The 20,766-nt window shown below is 37.5% G+C and overlaps 1 protein-coding gene across 2 annotated transcripts in view; it reads right to left on the bottom strand.

Annotated features, from left to right (window-relative positions):
• Window positions 1–1,075: 1,075 nt before the first annotated feature.
• PIGR (polymeric immunoglobulin receptor) overlaps window positions 1,076–20,766 on the bottom strand; it is a 48,999-nt gene continuing 29,308 nt past the window's right edge. For both annotated transcript variants that reach the window (XM_083359260.1, XM_083359259.1), the window contains 9 exons: window positions 17,246–17,584; window positions 15,439–15,768; window positions 15,004–15,327; window positions 12,000–12,314; window positions 8,675–8,813; window positions 5,890–6,008; window positions 4,950–5,078; window positions 4,722–4,780; window positions 1,076–2,711 (listed from right to left, as the gene is read on the bottom strand). In XM_083359260.1, the coding sequence (XP_083215386.1) occupies window positions 2,613–2,711; window positions 4,722–4,780; window positions 4,950–5,078; window positions 5,890–6,008; window positions 8,675–8,813; window positions 12,000–12,314; window positions 15,004–15,327; window positions 15,439–15,768; window positions 17,246–17,584 (1,853 nt within the window). In that variant the 3' untranslated portion in view covers window positions 1,076–2,612. The remainder of the gene's footprint in view (window positions 2,712–4,721; window positions 4,781–4,949; window positions 5,079–5,889; window positions 6,009–8,674; window positions 8,814–11,999; window positions 12,315–15,003; window positions 15,328–15,438; window positions 15,769–17,245; window positions 17,585–20,766) is intronic.

The raw sequence follows: 20,766 nt of genomic DNA, 5'->3' as shown, positions 1-20,766 counted from the left end.
TCCCCATCTATTTGCCAGGAATTGAGAGGGCCGGATGCCATGATCTTGGTTTTCTTAATGTTAAGTTTCAACCCAACTTTTGCACTCTCCTTCTTCACTCGCAACAAGAGCCTCTTTAGTTCTTCACTTTCTGCCATTAGAGAGGTATCATCTGCATATCTTAGGTTTCTCCCAGCAATCTTAACTCCAACTTTTGATTCATCTAGCCCTGTCTTTCTCATGATGTGCTCTGCATATAAGTTAAATAGGCAGGGCGACAGTATACAGCCTTGCCGGACTCCTTTCCCAATTTTGAACCAATCAGTGGTTCCATGTCCAGTTCTCACTGTTGCTTTTTGGCTCACATATAGGTTTCTCAAGAGACAAATAAGATGGTCTGGTACACCCATCTCTTTAAGAACTTGCCACAGTTTGTTGTGATCCACACAATCAAAAGCTTTAGCATAGTCAATGAAGCAGATGTTTTTCTTGAACTCTCTAGCTTTCTCCATGATACAGCGTATGTTGGCAATTTGATCTCTAGTTCCTCTGCCTCTTCGAAATCCTGCCTGTACTTCTGGTAGTTCTCGATCCACATACTGCTGGAGTCTAGCTTGTAGGATTTTAAGCATAACTTTACTAGCGTGAGAAATGAGTGCAATGGTGCGATAGTTTGAACATTCTTTGGCACTGCCTTTCTTTGGAATTGGAATGTAAACTGATCTCTTCTGATCCTGTGGCCACTGTTGAGTTTTTCAAATTTCCTGGCAAATTGTGTGTAGCACTTTTACTGCATCGTCTTTTAAGATTTTGAATAGCTCAGCTGGAATACTGTCACCTCCACTAGCTTTGTTGTTGCTCAGCTTTTTTAAGGCCCACTTCACTTCACATTATAGGATGTAAAACATTGAGGATTTTTAATTACTACAACTCTACAAACTAAAGAAAACTAAAGGTGTCCAGATTCTTTACAATTCTAAACACCCCTTTCTCTTCCTGATGTGAGAAACACAAAGAGGTATTTGTAAGCATGTGTGGCATTTAAGCATGCTTCAAAGCCAGAAATAAAGATAATTCCAACTGTCACTCTCAAATTCTTAATCAAATATTTATTCACGAAAATATACCATAATAAACATTGTGTCTTCAAATCTTTGATTCCATAATGATCAGATAAAATCATTAGCATTACAAAAGATGGTTAATTTTTTAAAAAAAATATATTTTTCAAAAGCAGATCAATAGCTAAACTCAGCAGACGATCATTTAGAACTCAGGGATCCTAATTAGCATCAAATGCTTTTGCCTTCAGTTTTGACTTTAAAATATTTGTGTATGAGGATGGTGATTCTACATGGTTTTAATCAGATTAACTCCTGCATTGTAGTGAATGCAGAACGTTTTAGTACACTCAGTTAACAATTTATTAAGCCACTTGGCTGATGGGGACCGTTGCAAAACAGTTGAGGGTCTGTATACTACCCAGCTGACATCCTGCAGTTATCATGGAAACACTCAGGCTATGAAACACACAAACAAAAATATTTTAAAATTTATTCTTATTGCGTTTTTGTGCTTGGGCTTTTTCTGTTTTTCAGATGTAGCAGTGAGTGCACAATGTTTAATTTATTCAATTCTAGAGATTTAGTTTAAAGTAAGAAATTTAACCTTGCCTGCTGCTAAGAGTTTTTTCTGGGTTATCCCATTCTTAAATATATTTACATTTAAAGCATTCTAACATTTGGTATCAATGGAGTTTCTAAGTGTATTTGTTAAATTGTAAAAGGCCCAAGGAGAGGGCATTCATTGGATACCCCTATATAATCATATTCTTATTGTATTATAGGTGTAATTGTTTCTGTGATTATTGTTATCAATGGTTCTAAAGAAAAGAAATATATATTGTGAAACCCAAAATATGTAACTAATTTGGGGTTAAATTTTAGTTGATCAATTTTATTGCCTTGAATCAGAAGATCAATGCTTTAGATGGGGCCCCCTTCTTATGTGGACCCCATAGCCATTGTTTTCATATCTTTCTTTCTCCCAGATGAAGTCCAGGGTGCACCAGAGCTAGGGTCAGGAAGTGAAAATCCCTGGTCAGGCATAAATGTACTTAGACTAGCCATTAATCCTCATCTTAAAGACATCAGAACAAGTCTGTCAAAATGAAAAAAAAATATGTGTTGCATGTTCCCTGAGTTCTCCAGAGAGAATACAATATGCTTAAACTTGGGTTAGTCTAATGGGGGAAAAATCCTTCCATGCCCCTTTATTGAGTAACCCAGTGTTTTATGAAAATTCACTGCCATTAGGATCTGTAGAATTTCTGCCTTTTATAGGAAGACAATCAAATGACACATGCAAAATTTCTGAACATCATTTCAAAACACAGTTGGTTATATTATAAGATTAAGAAGTTTATGGTTTAATTTGAATAAAGCTGTTTAGCTCTTAAACCAATATATCAGACTCAGAAGTGTATAATTGGATAAGCTGTGATGAAAGTGAAACAATCTGGGAAATTATCAAAATGAGTATAAGAATGTGTTTGTTGATTCCAGTCACGATCTGCCTTCAATCATTAAGGCATAATTAGTTTTCACTGATCTTCAGAGCTGTCCCAAATGAGACTATTCAGCTGGTTGGTCTGAGGAGGATACTTTAGAAGCAATGTTGTCTGACTGAAGCAGGAATGTCGTGTAAGCCATTTCAGCTTCCTCTTTAGAGCCCTAAAATGAATAGAAATCCTGGCATTATTTTAATGGAGCCTGAGGATAATAATAAATAATAATAACAAACCTTTATTGTCAAAGTACAACATGTGTACATTGAGATTAGCTGATCCTCCCCCCGCGCTCTCTCCCCCCAACACACAGTGACAACAAACCCTCCATCCCACCACACTATGTGAACCAACTACACCACACACCGGCCTCCCAAGTCAATTCTGCATAAGATTATGTCCCATTTAAAAGCCTAACAGCCCACGGATAAAAGCTATTTTTCAGCCTGTTGGTACGGCTGGTTATACTCCTATATCTCCTACCCGATGATAGGAGAGTAAAGAGATACCGTCCAGGGTGTGAGTCATCCCTGAGAAACTTCCTCACTCTTCCAAGGCAGCGAGCCCTGGCGATGTCATCCAGTGGTGTCAGGGAACAGCCCACAATGTCTTGTGCTGTGCTCACTACCCTCTGTAATACTTTCCTGTCCGCGGCTGTCAGACCAGCATACCAAACCACAATACCATACGAGAGGACGCTCTCTATAGTAGACCGGTAAAAGAGGGTCATTAGCTGTTGTTCTACCCTGTTCTTCCGCAAGATCCTAAGAAAGTGAAGCCTCTGTTGGGCCTTTCTAGCCACCTGGGTTGTGTTAACTTTCCAGGTCAGATCTTCACAGAGGTAGACTCCCAGAAATTTAAAGGAGGAAACTCTCTCTACACAGTTCTCTCCAATGTAAAGTGGGGCAGGTTCCTCCTTTTTTCTCCGGAAGTCTAACACCATCTCTTTCGTCTTGCCGATGTTTAGGTGCAAGTTGTTGTTACTACACCATATGAATAGTTTTTGTACCTCCGCCCTATATGCTGTCTCATCCCCACCTGTAATAAGACCCACCACAGTTGTATCATCTGCAAACTTCATTATCGCAGATGACGAATCTAACAAAATAGTCACATGCATTTTAAAACAGTCATTCCCAAACTTGATATTCTCCAGGTATGTGATCTCAGTTCCACAAAGTTTCCAGGCAGTATGGCTGCCTTAAATACTAATAAATGTATTACAGCATAAACTTTAATGCTATAATTTCATGCTAACATTCATCATACTTCATCCCATATGCAATCAATTCCTACAATATTAGCTATCTAGACTGCATGAGATCATTGGTTTATTTAATCCATTATTGACACTAATTAGAAACAAATTTCAGAAAGGTTTTTTCAAGTTTTTTTTTTCAGCCCAACTAGCAAAAAAACAGAACTGAACTGTTGCAGGATTCTAAGCTATGTATCTTCCAGACTATAGTACTTTGTACAATATTTCAAACAATATGGCTTACAAAAGGTTTTGGGAGAAGGTTTTAGAATATCAAGTAAAATAAGATGCTAATTTTAAATTATAATGTAAAATTACATATGAAAAGAAAATAACATGACAATCTTTTTTAAATGGTCCACCATCCATTGATTCTTGTATGCTGCTCAGAGTCGCTTCTGATGAGATGGTAGCTATGTAAATTTGATTAATAAATGAATAAATAAATCCAACTTCCAAAATTATCACTATGATGTGATAGAAAAGCACTATGAAACAAAAAGACATTTATTTCCCTCAAAAGCCCTAATAAGCAGGCATATACCTAGAATGAAGGCTACTGCTAAGCTTGTAAGCCGCCCTGAGTCTTCGGAGAAGGGCGGGATATAAATGGAATTAAAATAAAAATAAATAAATAAAATTGAGGGGAAAAATAGCTAAAGTACTCCAAAGTACAGAAGATTCTGTAATTATGGATGAACATGAGAAAGTTTATTCTTGACAAAGTATTGCTAAAAGAGACTAAGATATGAAAGAAGTTGATAGAGAAAAGTCCCAGCATAACAGCCTAATCTCTAAAAATAAATAAATAAATAAATAACAAAATAACATAAAATAATAAATAAATAAATACAAATACAAATAATAAATCATATTAATCCATTATAGTCATGTCAAAATAACATAATTTGCCCTTACCCTCTTTGTTTTCTTTGATTTTCCATCCTCCTTAGGACTGCCAGAAGTACTTGAATACTCTGAGAAGAAAGTAAGATATTATGAGATTGAATATGAAAAAAGAGAACTTCATGTATTCATCCATTCTATAAATGGCAAAATAATGTAACTTCATTGCTGAAAAAGTGACAATTGTATCTGGTTGATAAGCATCAAGCCACAATTAGAATACATTTTGAATAGCATTACCATTCCTTTTTCCCATTTGGGTCTCATGAAACTCTTCCACATGTGCATTCTCCTTTGCCCCATACTGTCTCACATTCTCAAAATCTGTCATGCTGATATTTGTCCTGTAGCTTCCAACTGATACAAGATCTATAAAAAGAAAAAGAACATTCATTCCACCTTAGATTCTACATACATAATGTATTAATTCTAGGAGAGAAAAGCTGATGTAGATTGTAGACTTATTGCTGAAGACTTATTGTGTACAGCAGAAGTATTATTTGAAAGACGTACCACAGTTCCAGCTTGGGATGAAAAGCTCACAACAGCATACTTGCATTGTTCCATTAATTATAAAGCCATAATCCACATTAATTATAAAGCCATAATCCAACACATCTCCCTTGACAAAATAACCAAGCAATGTTTTGGATGAGAGCAGTTGTTTTGCCACAGACTTTTCTCAATATTATCACTGTTGGATTCAGGAATTTTAAACCTATCTACGTTGAAACAGTCTTTTGACTGAGTTTTGACTAATCAAAATTGTAAATGTTTCCGCAAAACAGTTACTTCATTCTTTCTGTTCTCTCTTTCTACCCACTCACAATTTCTGAAATAAAAGATTTCTTTTAATTTTTCAGTCATGGTACATTTATAAATCAGACTCTAAAGTTTTTAATTTTTATCTTGTAATTTTATTTCTATGTTTAAAAAATTTTTTTTGTTCTTTTCGATGCTCAAAAATATGAAGTGGTGGGATTCAAATATGTGAACAACCAGTTCTCTGTGTGGATGTCGCTTTTGGAAGTCCATTCTGGGCCTGGGCAACAAAAAATTAGCTACCGATTCTGCTGAAGTGGTGGGAACTGGCTGAATCCCACCAGTGAAAATGTGCTAATGCAATCAGTATGAAAAATTGAAATGGTTTCTAAGGAGGTTATATTTAGCATACACTCACCAGAATTCCCAAATAATCTGAACTTCTTTATGGTAAAGACTGTGATGAGAAGCAGAAACACAATTCCAAAGGGGATCAAAGTGGCAAGAAGAACAACAGAGTTCTTATTTTCAGTTTGGCTGGAAAAGAAGCAGAATTGGCATAGCCAATATATAGTATTAGTACAGTCTTAATAATATTTTTTTAGAAAGACAGTGAAGTAGTTCCAAAACTTAATGCTTAGGGAATGAACTTCATTCCATCAAGGTACTCTTATTTTAATATTCCACCTTGATTATCAGGAAAATATGGGAAACATTAGCTTTTAATTTCTTTTAATTTCTGATTGATTTCATCATTATTTTTCATTATTCTCAGTAGTAATCAAGTAAACTAGAGAATTCTGGCTGAATATGGCCACCTGCCTGGAGAATGTCCTGTTGAGCAACGTAGTGTCTTTAAATATCTGATTAAGACTGAGATTGCCTGAAACTACTTATGTTTCTCTTCTAGAAATGAGATGAATTCCTGAACTGTGTTTTTGTGCAATTGCAACAACCCAGTATTTATTTAAAGGACACCAACCTGCCACTCCTTACATCTTCTTTGCCTCTCCAGAATTGCAAATTAATTTTGCTATTAATATTATTTAAGCTAACAATTATGATATGCCCCTCACCTTAAATACTTTTGCTTCTCCATATGCATGCATTTATAAATCAATCTTATCTCGCAGCGATAAGGGCGGCGAGGTCTAATCACTTCGCTACCCTTATCGCGTCCGCAGATAACCGCCTGGCTGCCCTGTTTAGGGTGACCCGCTCCCTCCTTAATCAGGAGGTGAGGGAGGAACCCTTGCAGGGTCGTGCCGAGGAGTTTAGTCAACATCTGTCGGACAAAATCGCTTGGATTCGGACTGGTCTGGACTCTGACTGAGCAGAGTCTGATGATCAGGACCTGGGCGGTCTTGTCGATATTACCTGGGAGGAGTTTGATTCTGTGACTCCGGAGGAAGTGGACAGGATTATGGGGAGGCTGAGCTCCACCACATGTTTATTGGACCCGTGCCCTTCCTGGCTGGTTTATGCGGCTCGGGAGGGGACACGAGGCTGGTTCCAGGCGGTTAAATCTGCCTCTTTGAGTGAGGGTAGTTTCCCCACCGCCTTGAAGGAGGCGGTGGTGAGACCTCTTCTCAAGAAGCCTGCCTTGGACCCAGCTGTGTTAAATAACTTTCGTCCGGTCTCCAACTTTCGCTTTCTTGCGAAGGTTGTTGAGAGTGTGGTGGCGCATCAGCTCCCTCTGGTCCTGGATGAAGTGGATTATCTAGACCCGTACCAATCGGGTTTCAGGCCCGGGTACAGCACGGAGACGGCATTGGTCACTCTGGTGAATGATCTCTGGAGGGCCCGGGACAGGGGACATTCCTCTGTCCTAGTCCTATTAGACCTCTCAGAGGCGTTCGATATCATCGACCATGGTATCCTGCTGCGGCGTCTCAGGGGATTGGGAGTGGGAGGCACAGTTTTTCAGTGGTTCTCCTCCTATCTCCTGGGACGTTCACAGTCGGTGTTGGCAGGGGGGCAGAGGTCGACCTCGAGGCCTCTCGTTTGTGGAGTTCCTCAGGGGTCGGTCCTCTCACCTCTCCTGTTCAACATCTACATGAAACTGCTGGGTGAGATCATTCGTGGTTTTGGAGTTGGGTATCATCAGTATGCTGATGATACCCAGCTTTTTATTTCAACCCCAAACCACCCGTGATGCCCTCGACGTGATGTCCCGTTGCCTGGAAGCGGTTTGGGTCTGGATGGGGAGGAACAGACTTCAACTCAACCCCGACAAGACTGAGTGGCTGTGCATACCGGCATCCCGGGATATTCAGAATATTCCATCTCTTTCTATGGGGGGTGAGCTATTACTCCCCGTAGATAGGGCTCGCAACTTGGGAGTCCTCCTAGATTCACGGCTTACTTTGGAAGATCACATGGTGGCCGTGACTAGGGGGGCCTTCGCCCAGGTTCGCCTGGTGTGCCAGTTGCGGCCCTATCTAGACTGGGATGCCCTGTGTACGGTCACTCATGCGCTCATGACCTCTTGTTTGGACTACTGCAATGCTCTCTACATGGGGCTGCCCTTGAGGACCACTCGGAGGCTCCAACTGGTACAGAATGCAGCCGCAAGAGTTATATTGGGAGTCTCCCGATACTCCCATGTTACACCTCTGCTCCGTGAGCTGCATTGGCTCTTAGTTGTCTTCCGGGTGAGATTCAAGGTACTGGTAATGGTGTTCAAGGCCCTACATGGCATGGGTCCGGAGTACCTTAGGGAGCACCTGCTGCCAGCATCAACTTCCCTCCGCCCTGTGCGCTCCCACAGAGAGGGCCTCCTCAGGGTGCCACCGATCAGAGAATGTCGTTTGGTGGCCCCCCAGGGGGAGATCCTTCTCTGTGGGCGCCCCGGATTTATGGAATCGGTTGCCAATTGAGCTCCAGATGGCGCCCGACCTTCGCTCCTTCCGACGCGATCTGAAGACGCATTTATTCGAACAAGCCGGCTTGGCCTGATGGGGGATGGGTTGGGTTTTTTACTGTTGTTTTTTTAATATATGTATTTACTGTTTTAGCTTGGGCATTGTATTTAATTCTTTTTTAACTTTTGTATTTTTATATGTTTGCCCTGTTCACCGCCCTGAGTCCTTCAGGAGAAGGGCAGTATATAAATATAATAATAATAATAATAATAATAATAATAATAATAATAATAATAATAATAATAATAATAATAATTTATTTATTTTCAAAGTACTTACCTGTCTGATGAAGTTTCACTTTCAGCTGCCTGATTGGCTTTGTCTAAAGGAGAATTCCTATTAATAGGATTTATTCCAGGAACGGCAATCTCACTGAGATCTTCATTGATTTTGGGTGCTTCTTCCAAGTTTAGAAGTACTATTTAGGAGTATTTGGGGAGTTGGTAACCCAGAAGCAAATGAGAATATAAAAGGCAAGAAAAAAAATCAGCAAAAAATTGGTGAGATCATACTTAAGTTATATTCTTCTACATAAGCAAGTTAATGAATGAAGACAATTATACCATACCCAAGTACCGTAGTTTCCGGCGTATAAGACTACTTTTTAACCCAACGCCAGGTGCTGAAAATTTAGGGACAGGGCTGGCTGGAAAACCTGGAGCGGATCTCCCATTTAGTCTGCGCAGGGAAAGCGGGACCAATTGGAGAAGAAGCTGCAGTCTGTGATTTTTTACAGGCTGGGGTCTGGGCGTCTTTTCTACTAAAGTTGAAGAGCAGCTATAGTATATCCCAACTTGAAAGGCAGGTGGGGAAGGCAGCAGCCAGAGCAGCGGCTTAGCTCTAAGGACACATTTGACTCAGGAACTGGGCGGGCTGGCTGGAAAACCTGGAGCGGATCTCCCATTTGGTCTTTTTTTTAAAATCCCATTTATATCCTGCCCTTCTCCGAAGACTCAGGGTGGCTTACAATTTAAAGCACAAATCAATGTGCTTAGCAATAGCCTTCATTCTGTGTATATGCCTGTTTATTAGGGCTTTCACACACACCCCCCAAGCAGCATTATTACAAAGTCAGCTTATTGCCCCCAGCAATCTGGGTCCTCATTTTACCTACCTTGGAAGGATGGAAAGCTGAGTCAACCTTGAGCCTGGTGGGATGAGAACCTGCACTAATTGCAGGCAGCTTGTGTTACTTAAGGCTCTGCGCAGGGAAAGCTTTAGAGTGAATTAGGAAAAGTGAAAAAGTGAATTAGGAAAATAGGGAATGGTTGCTGGAATCAGGGGCTGCCACAAAGAAGAGGGAGTCAAGCTATTCTCCAAAGCACCTGAAAGCAGGACAAGAAGCAATGGATGGAAACTAATCAAGGAGAGAAGCAACCTAGAACTAAGGAGAAACTTCCTGACAGTTAGAACAATTAACCAGTGGAACAACCTGCCTCCAGAAGTGGTGAATGCTCCAACACTGGAAGTTTTTAAGAAGAGACTGGACAGCCATTTTTCTGAAATGGTATAGGGTTTCCTGCCTTAGCAGGGGGTTGGACTAGATGACCTCCAAGGTACCCTCCAACTTCTTCTTCTTCTTCTTCTTCTTCTTCTTCTTCTTCTTCTTCTTCTTCTTCTTCTTCTTCTTCTTCTTCTTCTTCTTCTTCTTCTTCTTCTTCTTCTTCTTCTTCTTTTTTATTATTATTATTATTATTATTATTATTATTATTATTATTATTATTATTATTATTATAGTTTAATCCACTTGCACTGTTTTATGTTTACATGTTTGATGACAAACAGCCTTATGTTTATAAGTGACAGTTTTCCTACTAAGCACCTGCATGTCATAAGCATTTGAATTAAAATTACCATATTAAAATCAAATTGATGTTTTTTAATTTTTATTTGGTGTGCATTGGAAGAGGGGTAGTCTTATACAGCGAGTATAGCCCAAACACTATAATTTAACAGGAAATGTAGGGGGTCGTCTTATACGCCCAGTCGTCTTATACGCCGGAAAATACGGTATACAAATTCAATCAGTGATGAAATATTCTTTTTTCTTTTTTAATCATGATTTCCTATTTGCATTTCTTTTTCTTTGCAAAAATTAATGCATCCCACTAACTTTACTAAAGGCCCCATAAGGAAAACTGTCTTGTCCTGCAATATGGAAAGTAATTTGTAGTGAATGTTCAGGAACCAAAACCTTTTGTAAGAAGAGCCTAAGCATAGTATGTTAGACATTAAGTTGATTTCATATGATTAAAATAGTAATAAATTACTGTGTCTGCTTAAAGCCTAAAGGGAATACATGGTATACATTTTCATGGATGAGAGACCACTTCATTACATGCATCTGAATGGATGGCAAACTGAGAAATCTTACATTAAATGATGGGTACTATAAGACTTTTTGCAGCAGTGTATCACTCTCTGAATTCACTGCTCTCTACTATTACTGTTTTTGCTCTGTTTTGCTGTACTGTTGGTTTACTACTGTGATAAACCTGTACAACTGTGTATTGACCTCTGGATCGGTAAGAAGACTTTGTATTTGGATTGCTACTTGGACTGTTACTATTGTGTATGACCTGGACTGTTTATTTTTGACTGTGCATTTTTGTTTTTACACCACCTCAAAAGTAAACTACTTTTTGCTTTTACAACTCAGTGTACTCTTGTGGTTACTGTGTGACTTTTACTGCTCTCAATACCCTTCCTTGTCTGTGCAATTGCTTGGTAGCACAAGGAGACCACTGCACAACAATTCTTATCACTGATGTCTGATGTCACTTTTTTTCCAGGCCGATGCCTCATTCTGAGAAAGTTTCCAGAAGCCTATCTCTCTCTGGGCCCTCTTTTCAGCAATTCATGAAAAGAAAGCTGGCTGAATTCATGAGATGTCTTCATCCTGGCTTCCTCAGACAAGTCCCTCATGTAGCCATTCTGGGCAACTGACTGGGAGATCCATTGCTAATAACTGTGCAGGCAGAGGTAAGAGGCTGATGTGTATGAACTAGATCAAACCCTTGTTCCACTACCTGAGAGATCCAATGCACTGATCTAATGGCTTTTGCTGATTTAACACATCTAGCTCTTGCGAAAACATTTTCTATAATAACTCCCTTTATTTCAGTGTAAGAAAAATAAAGATTTTTTAAATGCAAAAATTTAACTATGCTTGAAACATCTAGTATTTTTCTTATATCCACACAGAAAGTCAAGTTCAGAGACTAATTGTGGTCATACCTTGTACTAATCTTTTCTGTAATACTTTAGCTAATTCAGTAATTGCCTGGGGAATCATCAGGGATTGTAGCATCATAATATGACTAATAGATAATCTATTTAAACCTGCCCAGCTAGGTGGCAGCACCAGACAACCTTGGCCAATCTTAAAAAATTAAGCAGATTTGGCCTTGGTTAATACTTAAATGGACACCACTAGGAAATACCAGTGCTACAGTTAGATTGGGAAGCTGAGAAAATAATTCTGAAAGAAGGAAGTGTTCTATGTTGATGGCCAAGAAATGACTTCCAAGACGTGAGTTTAACTAAGTATAGTGAAAATTGGAATGGGTATAATCCAATTTGGTTCCCTACTGATTAGACTCACCTCCTTGTATTTGCAAATGCAATGCAACTGTTTCACCATATTGCTGCCCACGTTTGATACCACACCAATACCATCCTTGGTCTATGGGTGTCACCTGGTCAAAGTTCAAAGATAAAATTCCATTATCTTTGTCACAACTAACTACCACGCCGGTCTGGTTTTGTTCAGATGAGATGAGAAGTTTACATTCAGTGTTCTTCCATTTGCACCAATATTTCTTGTATGTAAAATATTTGCATGGATAAGAACATGATATAGTTAGAGGGGAGCCCGCAACAGCACGGACTTCTTTCTTTGTCAGTAATGTAGGTTGCCCTGTGTCAAAAGAAAGAAAAAATGGATAATAATTCTCCTCACACACACTTGAAAACAGAGTGCTTGATTTTTAGCATCACCAAAATGTTTGACTATGTGGTCTATATAATACAGATTTCTTCTCTATTAGATCTACCTAGCTATAATGCAAGCAGAAATCTAGTTGGCCTTTCCTTGGCACACAATTAAATGGGTAACTGTCATACTTGAATTAGGCAATTAACTAATTTAACAGTGCTAGTTCCCATGAATCTTTCATAGGACAACCTTAGCTATTAATGTAGACAACCACATACATGATAAGTTTTGCACAATGCATTTTGATATAGTAAAGTGTTGTGAAACCTTGATTTAAATCTCCAGTTAGCCAGTTAATTGTCTTCTTCAAAAAGTTTGTTCCCAAGTGAAGATGTTACAGAACAAGATATGCAACAATTTACTTGAGGAAAATAGGAATGATATTCTGATCAAAAATTTGTCACCAGATATAAAGAGAAAACAGAATGAGGTTTTAAAAATTAAAAAAGAAATAAAAATAATAATCCCAGAAGACTGGATTAATTTCCCTTTGTTGGATTTACAAATGACACTGTTTAAAGTGGTAAAGAAATTTGTAACAAGAATCAACAATCATCTAAATGGATTAGAAAGATGGTGCATTATAGAAGGAAGAAGATCCATTAAGTCAGTTAATTTTATCAGGGATAAAATGGAATATGTTGTTACTTTGGGTGGTTCTTTTTGGATTTACTGATACCTTAATTAGAAAATGTGGATTTGCTTACATTTGACATGAAGTGAAAGTCTTTTTCCTTTTTCCTTTATGTAGTCCTTTTCGTAATAATTTTATTAAGATTTTTAGAAAGAACAACAAAAGATAATATGAAGTCAAAGAAAAAGCTGCACATTTCTGAAATGCTGAAATGTGGATATGGGTTAGAGTAGATCCATGAAATATATATTTGAACAGAATAAGCTGGTATTTGAAAAGTTGTATATTAGAGCTTGAGTTTTGGAGAAATCTTTCTTTGTCATGTTAAATTAGAGTAATTTTTTTAGAATATTCAGACACTATGCCTTTTAAATAGGATTTTGTTATACTTAAGAGTTGAGCTCAGTATTGTGTAGTATTATATATGTTAATTATGTTAAAATCTTAGAACTTTATTTGGATCTTGTGCTGGTAATTGAATTGAAGAATAGCATTACTTATTTGATTTGCTTATTGTTAATATAGGGGTTATGAGATAAAAAGTTTTACATTTGTTAGCTAAATGGAAGTGAAGAGATTGTGGAATTATTTGTGCTTGCCATGAGGTCGCTTGGGAGGTCACTTTCTGGGGGAGGGGAGGAAAGCAGGGGTGCTCTTTTTATACTTTTCTTCTTGATTTTTTTTAAAAAATGAAAATAAATGGGAAAAATATTTGGGTTATGGATGCATCCTGATCAAACATGTAGAAATTTAGAGTTGGAAATTATTGTGCTGACACTGAGGTATGCTGGGTAAGACTTTGTCTACTGTTCTTCAGACTAACATAGTAACTTAGAGACATATTTATGGACATCTATGATTCCAAAAAAATATATTCCCAACCCACCTGAAAGGTACCCAGTGGACGAATGGCGATATAGATTTAAGAACTGCTGTCTTTTGGTACCCAGTATGTCCACAGCAAAATTAAATTTCTGTTTCTATCTCCCTACCAAAATTAATCAGAATTTAAAGGTACTGCAAGCTAGTTATAAATATTATACATGAATTTTATTTATATAGAATATTTAATAAATTTATTTTTTTATTTTTTATTTTATTTTTTATTTTTTAACTTATTGTAATTGGGTTTTAATTAGAGTTACAGGGGTTTTATATTTTACTCAAGGATAATTTAATTATTTTAATTGTTATTAACTTTTTTGTATTGTAGTGTTATTTTTAATTCCCTTGTGAACCGCCCTGAGTCCTATGGGAGAAGGGCGGTATATAAGTTCAATAAATAAATAAATAAATAAATAAATAAATAAATAATAAAAATCTTGAAATGCTGAGTTTGAAATGAATCAAAATCATGAACAGTGGGGAATGATGCTTTCCAATCAAACAGCAGCTAATAGAATTTTTTGGTTTGGATAGCAGCAGGGTGGACAAGAGTTACTTCTTACCCATCCTCCTGCTTACCATTTCCATATTATTTCTACTAGTTTGTTCTGTTCTATCTATTCTGACATTCCGTCTGGGTCTCCCCAGAGATTCAGATGGCCCAAGCTAGCCTGCCTTTCAAAAGGCTTTAAGGACATGGCTCTTCCCTTAAACCAGGGGTAGGCAACCTTGGCTCTTTTATAACTCGTGGACTTCAATTCCCAGAATTCTGGGAGTTGAAGTCCACAAAGTCATAAAAGAGCCATGGTTGCCTACCCCTGGTACCCCCTAAACTTATGTGAGCCCATTTTTATTGTCCGAATGTGTAAACTGGTTTTGGTGCAATATGATTTAATTTTCTGGTTTTTTTTTAAATTAGCTGTCTAAGCAGGTGGCCGTATATACTGGATATTAATCGTGTGGAATAGCATTTCTCTGTAAATATACCTTATTTAAAACCAAGAGAAGGACTGAGATGGCTTAGGTTCATTTTTGCCAGATGCATCAAATAAGGGAAAAGACATCCCTAAGATAATTACATCAGGGCAGTACCTTCTACAATCTTCACCTCTACTGAGGACTTCCTTTCCATTTTTCCATCAGTCATACACCAGTAGTAACCTATGTCATCCATCTGCAGTTGGTTCAGTATGATAGTGAATGTGCCATTTTCTGGATCATCATGCATCACAATTCTCCCCTCATAGGAATCCTGCACATATCCATAACTGGTTATTAAATCAGTACATCCACGTTGTTTCCACTTGCACCAATATTTCAATGTATTATTTTCTTTTGGATCATAATGACATGCAACAGTCACAGAACCACCCTGGACTCCATTTACCACTGACTGTTGTTTAGGTGCCAATCCATCTACAGATAGAAATATAGTACATAACATTATAACATGTTATTATAATTGTTTTCTTGATTAGTTATGTATTTGTAGAGACAGCTTTGGAATCCAAGAGCTCGTTCACTTACTTTCATAGACATGTAGATCTAGTTGTTTGGATTCTCCCTCTGCTCCATAATTCCCTACTCCACAAAGATATAAACCTGAATCTTTTTTCTTTAACTGACTCATAATGATACTGAAAGATCCACTTGTAGCAAGATTGGTCAACAGAACTCTTCCTATGTAGGATGATTCCACATTTCCATATGTATCAATCACATTGTAACAGTTGGTCTTTGCCATCTTGCATAGATACTTCCTGTAACTTGCATACTGAGCACCAAAGTCACAGGTCATGATCACTGTTTTTTGCTGCTCAGCATAATAAAGTTGAGCTTCCTCAGGTAGTACTGGATCTGCAGTAAAGTAATGACAAATCATTAGATGCATTTATTCTGCCTTCCCTTATGCTGTCTCAAGTTGTCTTGCAGTATCACACAATGGTTTAGATTAGCATTTTGACTACTAGTTATTTATTTTATATTAGCATTTTAGCTACAACTCCTCCTCTAACAAATAAGTGGTATCAAAAGTAGCTTAATAAACCATCAACCATCAATTGGTCAAAATTCTGATGACCCTGATAAACTGTGTCTAGCTTGGTACCCTAAAAGTTGAGCTCATTTTCTTAACATGAGGGATCTGCTTCTGGATCTTGTGCTGTTCCAAAAGCAAAGAATTTGCCCACTTTTCTCCCTGGCCAGCTGACCATGGACTCTTGTCTTCCTGCTGTAATTACTAACAGGAAACAAAACAAACATGGGTCCTTGTTGCTAGAAATAGAAGCACACTATGACTCATTGTTAGGGGTGGGAGAGAAAGAATGATGCTTTCATTAGTAAATGTTTATATCAGGGGTCTTCAAGCTGGCCCTTGAATTCTTCAGTGTGCCTGGCTGAGGAATTCTGGGAGTTGAAGTCCATGAGTCATAAAAGGACCGAGTTTGAAGACCCCTGGTTTACATGGATATGGTATGGCATGCATGTAAATGTGCATATGAAGGAACAGATATATGTGTGCAATTCTTGATCCTGGTTTGGCACTGTGTGCTGATGTCAGATCCCATGTCGTATAATGTCATTATGCTATCTTATAGCGCAGTAATAAATAAAATACACTCGTGGAGGAATAAACAAATTATTTTTCATCTGCAACTATATATTAACATTGTATCTCAGACTACAATAACATTTTGTGGTGTTTCCCCCCCCCTAGTGCCCAGTTGTGGTATGGAAAAAAAATCACTGAAAGACTTCAAATTTCAATGTCTTTTTTTTTTTGCATAACAAAACGTAGCAAGCAACTGTAAACCTGAAGGCATTTGTACTCTCTACCCACTATAGTTTATACTGAGCTGCAATTCTTTCCCCATCCACCAATTTTGTCATGCAGCTCTTTCAGAGAATGTCTTCTTAGAATTAAACTGTAAATATGTACATTTTTATTAAAGGAGGAAACATTTACATTCAGATAATTATATTCACAAAGTGTATTTATTTTAAGAAATTTTAAGATGTGCATTTATTTTTAAAAGGTTAATATATGTGCATTTCAATCTATAGTATAATTCAAAGTAACATGAAACATTAAATAACAATGCAATGAAACTGAACAATACAACAGTGAACTAGATAAAAATACAATTATTTAAAATGCTTTGGAAAATAAAGTTGGGATGAGACCACAGAAAAGATCTTTTCATTTATACAAATCTGATATATTTCTCTTAGAAATGGGATAAATAAGCCTAATATATTTCTCCTAGGGAAGGCCCACATTTAGCAATCTTCATACATTACCTAAAGAAAATCTAGAGGATTAGAAAAAAAGTACCTTGAGTAACCTCTAGCTTGACTTGAAAGGATAATCCATAGTCATTTAAACCAACTCCACATCTGTATAGACCCATGTCTTTGAACTTCAGGCCTGATATTTCTATGATGAACATGCCATTCTCTGGAAAGTCAGTTATGGAGGCTCTGTCTTTGTAATCTTTGACAACAAAACCATTAGATGAAATAAAGGTATAACAATGTCTTGTTGATTCCTTGCACCAGTACTTCCTGGAATGAATATTCACACTACTGGAAGGATAGAAGCATTTGATACTCACAGAACCGTCCACCAATCCTGTTATCTGTTTTGGCCCAAAGAGGACATTTGAGGCTGAAACTGAGAAAAGGAAATAATATGGGAATATGTAAGTGCATTATATAATACTGCGTAACAGCGGCAGCTACTGACTGGCTCTCCAAACTCGATACTAAACTCTGAAATGTTATTTCTGTTTTCCTCTTAGGTTTTATAATTGCTTCTTTTTTAAAAAAAATTGTTTTAACTGTTCTAACTTGTAAATATGAAGTGCTTTTAATTCTGTGTGTGACCAGCCATACGCTAAATAAATAAATAAATATATAATACTGTGCATCGCTGCCTATCGCTTACTGTAGAAGTGATCAAGTATAATGGTAATGGCCATCAAATCGCAGATTTTATTAAAGGCTGAATTCCAACCCAGGAGATTCTGTAAAAATATATTTATTTATTTAGCCTTAAACTGTTTCAATCACCAAAGCAACTGAAGCATGAGCAAAGATTAAAAACAGAAATACCATGCCACAGCAGAACAGAGAGGAAGAAAACCATAAAAATATTAATTAAGAAGAAAGGGGTAACAAATTACCCTTCCCTGGAAAACCCAGGTCTTTAGAGTTCTTCTGATGGCTAACAAGTTTAGGGACATACAAATTTCTCTGCGTTGCTGTTCCTCAGAGCAGGAATAGACACAGAGATGACAAGTCTTCAGGATCTCACAAGAGGGTGACTACCAGCACCTTGAATAGCACCTGAAAACCAACTGGTAACCAGTATAGTCTATGAAGTAGAGATGTCACATGGGCAAACTGAAGTATACCCATAATAATTTACTTAAAGAGGTCTTCAAGGGCAGCCATGCTGAACATGTGACCATGATCCAAACAGAAGGTAACAAAGGCCTAGGTGACCCCAAGAAGAACCCCCTGGTCCAAGAAAACAGTTAATTGCAAAAACGCTCTTGACTATTGGTGCCACTAAGTCTATTTCTTATACAAAACAGAATTCTTTGCATATCTGTTATTCTTTTTCCACTAGAAGGTTGTTGTCCAGTTCATTCCAATTTTTCAGAACCATTTCTTTTTTTTTATTGAAAAGTTTTATCATACATTTTATCTTTAACAATCCCCCCTACCCCTCCCCTATCCCTCCCTCCCTACCCCTCCCCCCTCCCCTCCCCCCCCGACTTCCCAGAGCTAAGTACAAGGTATAAAAAACCAAAAAAAACAATCATAAACATCCATATGCTAACAACCATAAACTCTAAAATCTATCTCTCTCTAGCTCATATAGGATAACTACAAACACTATTAATATAAAATATATAAAAAAAGAGAAAAAAAGGAGAAAAGAAAGGAAGACTTATTCAAATGCTACATGAAACTTCTTAGTCCCATATTTGTTCTGGATATACTCAATCCATTTTCTCCAATCCATAACATAACGTTCTTGCGAGTGATCTTTCAAATAAGCCGAGATCTTTGCCATCTCTGCCAGGTCAGAAACCTTTAAAGTCCATTCTTCTATAGTCGGCAGCTCCTCCTTCTTCCAATATTGACCTACTAAGAGTCTTGCTGCCGTAATTAAATTCAACATCAGCTTAGTGTCCACAACCGTAGCATCTGTAATTATTCCCAACAAAAAAGTTGCGGACAAAACTTTATCCTTTGCTTAAAAATCTTCTGCATATTCCACCAAATTTTTATCCAAAAAGCCTTAACCTTTTTACAAGTCCACCAAATATGAAAATATGTTGCATCTTCTTCACCACACCTCCAGCATTTAGGCTGATAGTTCGGATACATACTTGCAAGCTTTTTAGGATCTAAATGCCATCTGTAAAACATTTTATAAAAGTTCTCTCTTAAATTTTGAGCTTGTGTGAATTTTACGTTCCTCACCCAAATCCTTTCCCACGTGTCCATTGTAATAACTTCTTGGATGTTTTGGGCCCATTTAATCATACAATCTTTAACAAGTTCTGTTTCTGAGTCAATTTCTATCAAAGCAAGATATATCCGTTTAATATGTGCTGGACCCTGATTTCTGATTTGCTTTATCAGATTTTCATCAGTCATTGTAAAACCATTTTTCTGATCTTCTTTCCACCTGGCCCGTAGCTGAGTATATTGAAACCAAGTTTGAACAATCTTCTCATCTCGCAAGAGGCTATATGGTTTCAAACACCAGACATTTCTTTCCAAGCTTAAAATCTCCTTGTACGTAGTCACATCATGTTTAAAACCAACATTTATATTTTCTATTGCGTGTTTTGGGATTGCCCACAATGGTATCTTACAATCTAGCTTATGTCTGTACTTCTTCCAAACTCTCAACAATCCCTGTCTTAAAATATGCACTCTAAACACATTATCTACCTTCTTATCATACAACAAATATGCATGCCAGCCAAACAACAAGTCGTGGCCCTCAAGATTTAATAATCTCTCTTGTGTCAAATTGATCCAATCACTTATTCCTGCTAACGCAGCAGCTTCATAATATAATTTAAAATTAGGCATTTTAAGACCACCTCTTTCACGAGTATCCTGCATAATCTTAAGTTTAACTCGCGGCCTTTTCCCTGCCCAAACAAATTTATTGATACCTCACTGCCATTCCTCCAAATTAGAATCTTTCTTAAGAACCGCTATCATTTGAAATAAAAATAAGAATTTAGGCAGGACATTCATTTTCACTGCTGCGATTCGCTCCAACAAAGACAATTGCAATTTTTCCCAGCTCTCCATTTCTTTTTGAATTTTCCCCCATAATTTTTCATACTTATTTTTATATAACTTTGTATTAGAGGGCGACAGAAGCACCCCCAAATATTTGACCCTTTTAACAATCTCAAATCCAGTTAATCCTTCTAAGAGAGCCTTTTGCGAAGCTGTCATATTTTTGGCCAGGATTTTAGTTTTTTGTGTATTAACTTTAAATCCAGAAACCTTCCCATATTGTATTATTATCTCCATCAGGTCCACAACAGAGTTCTCCGGCTGGGTCACTGTAACAACCAGATCGTCTGCGAACGCTCTCAATCTATAATCCTGATCTCTAATTTGTATACCCTTAATTTTTTCCGAATTCCGTATTTTAACCAATAATATCTCCAATGTTAACACAAATAACAAGGGCGATAACGGACACCCTTGCCTTGTGCCCTTCTCAATATTACATGCTTCTGTCAGGCTGTTATTAACTATTATTCGGGCAGTTTGTTTTTGATATAATGCCCTAATTGGTTGCAAAAAATT

This window comes from Vipera ursinii (genome assembly GCF_947247035.1).
Source record: "Vipera ursinii genome assembly, chromosome: 3".
In the NCBI taxonomy this organism is placed as follows: Eukaryota; Metazoa; Chordata; class Lepidosauria; order Squamata; family Viperidae; genus Vipera; species Vipera ursinii.
The sequence above is the reverse complement of the archived record's forward strand: the minus strand, read 5'-3'. Positions and strand labels throughout refer to the sequence as shown.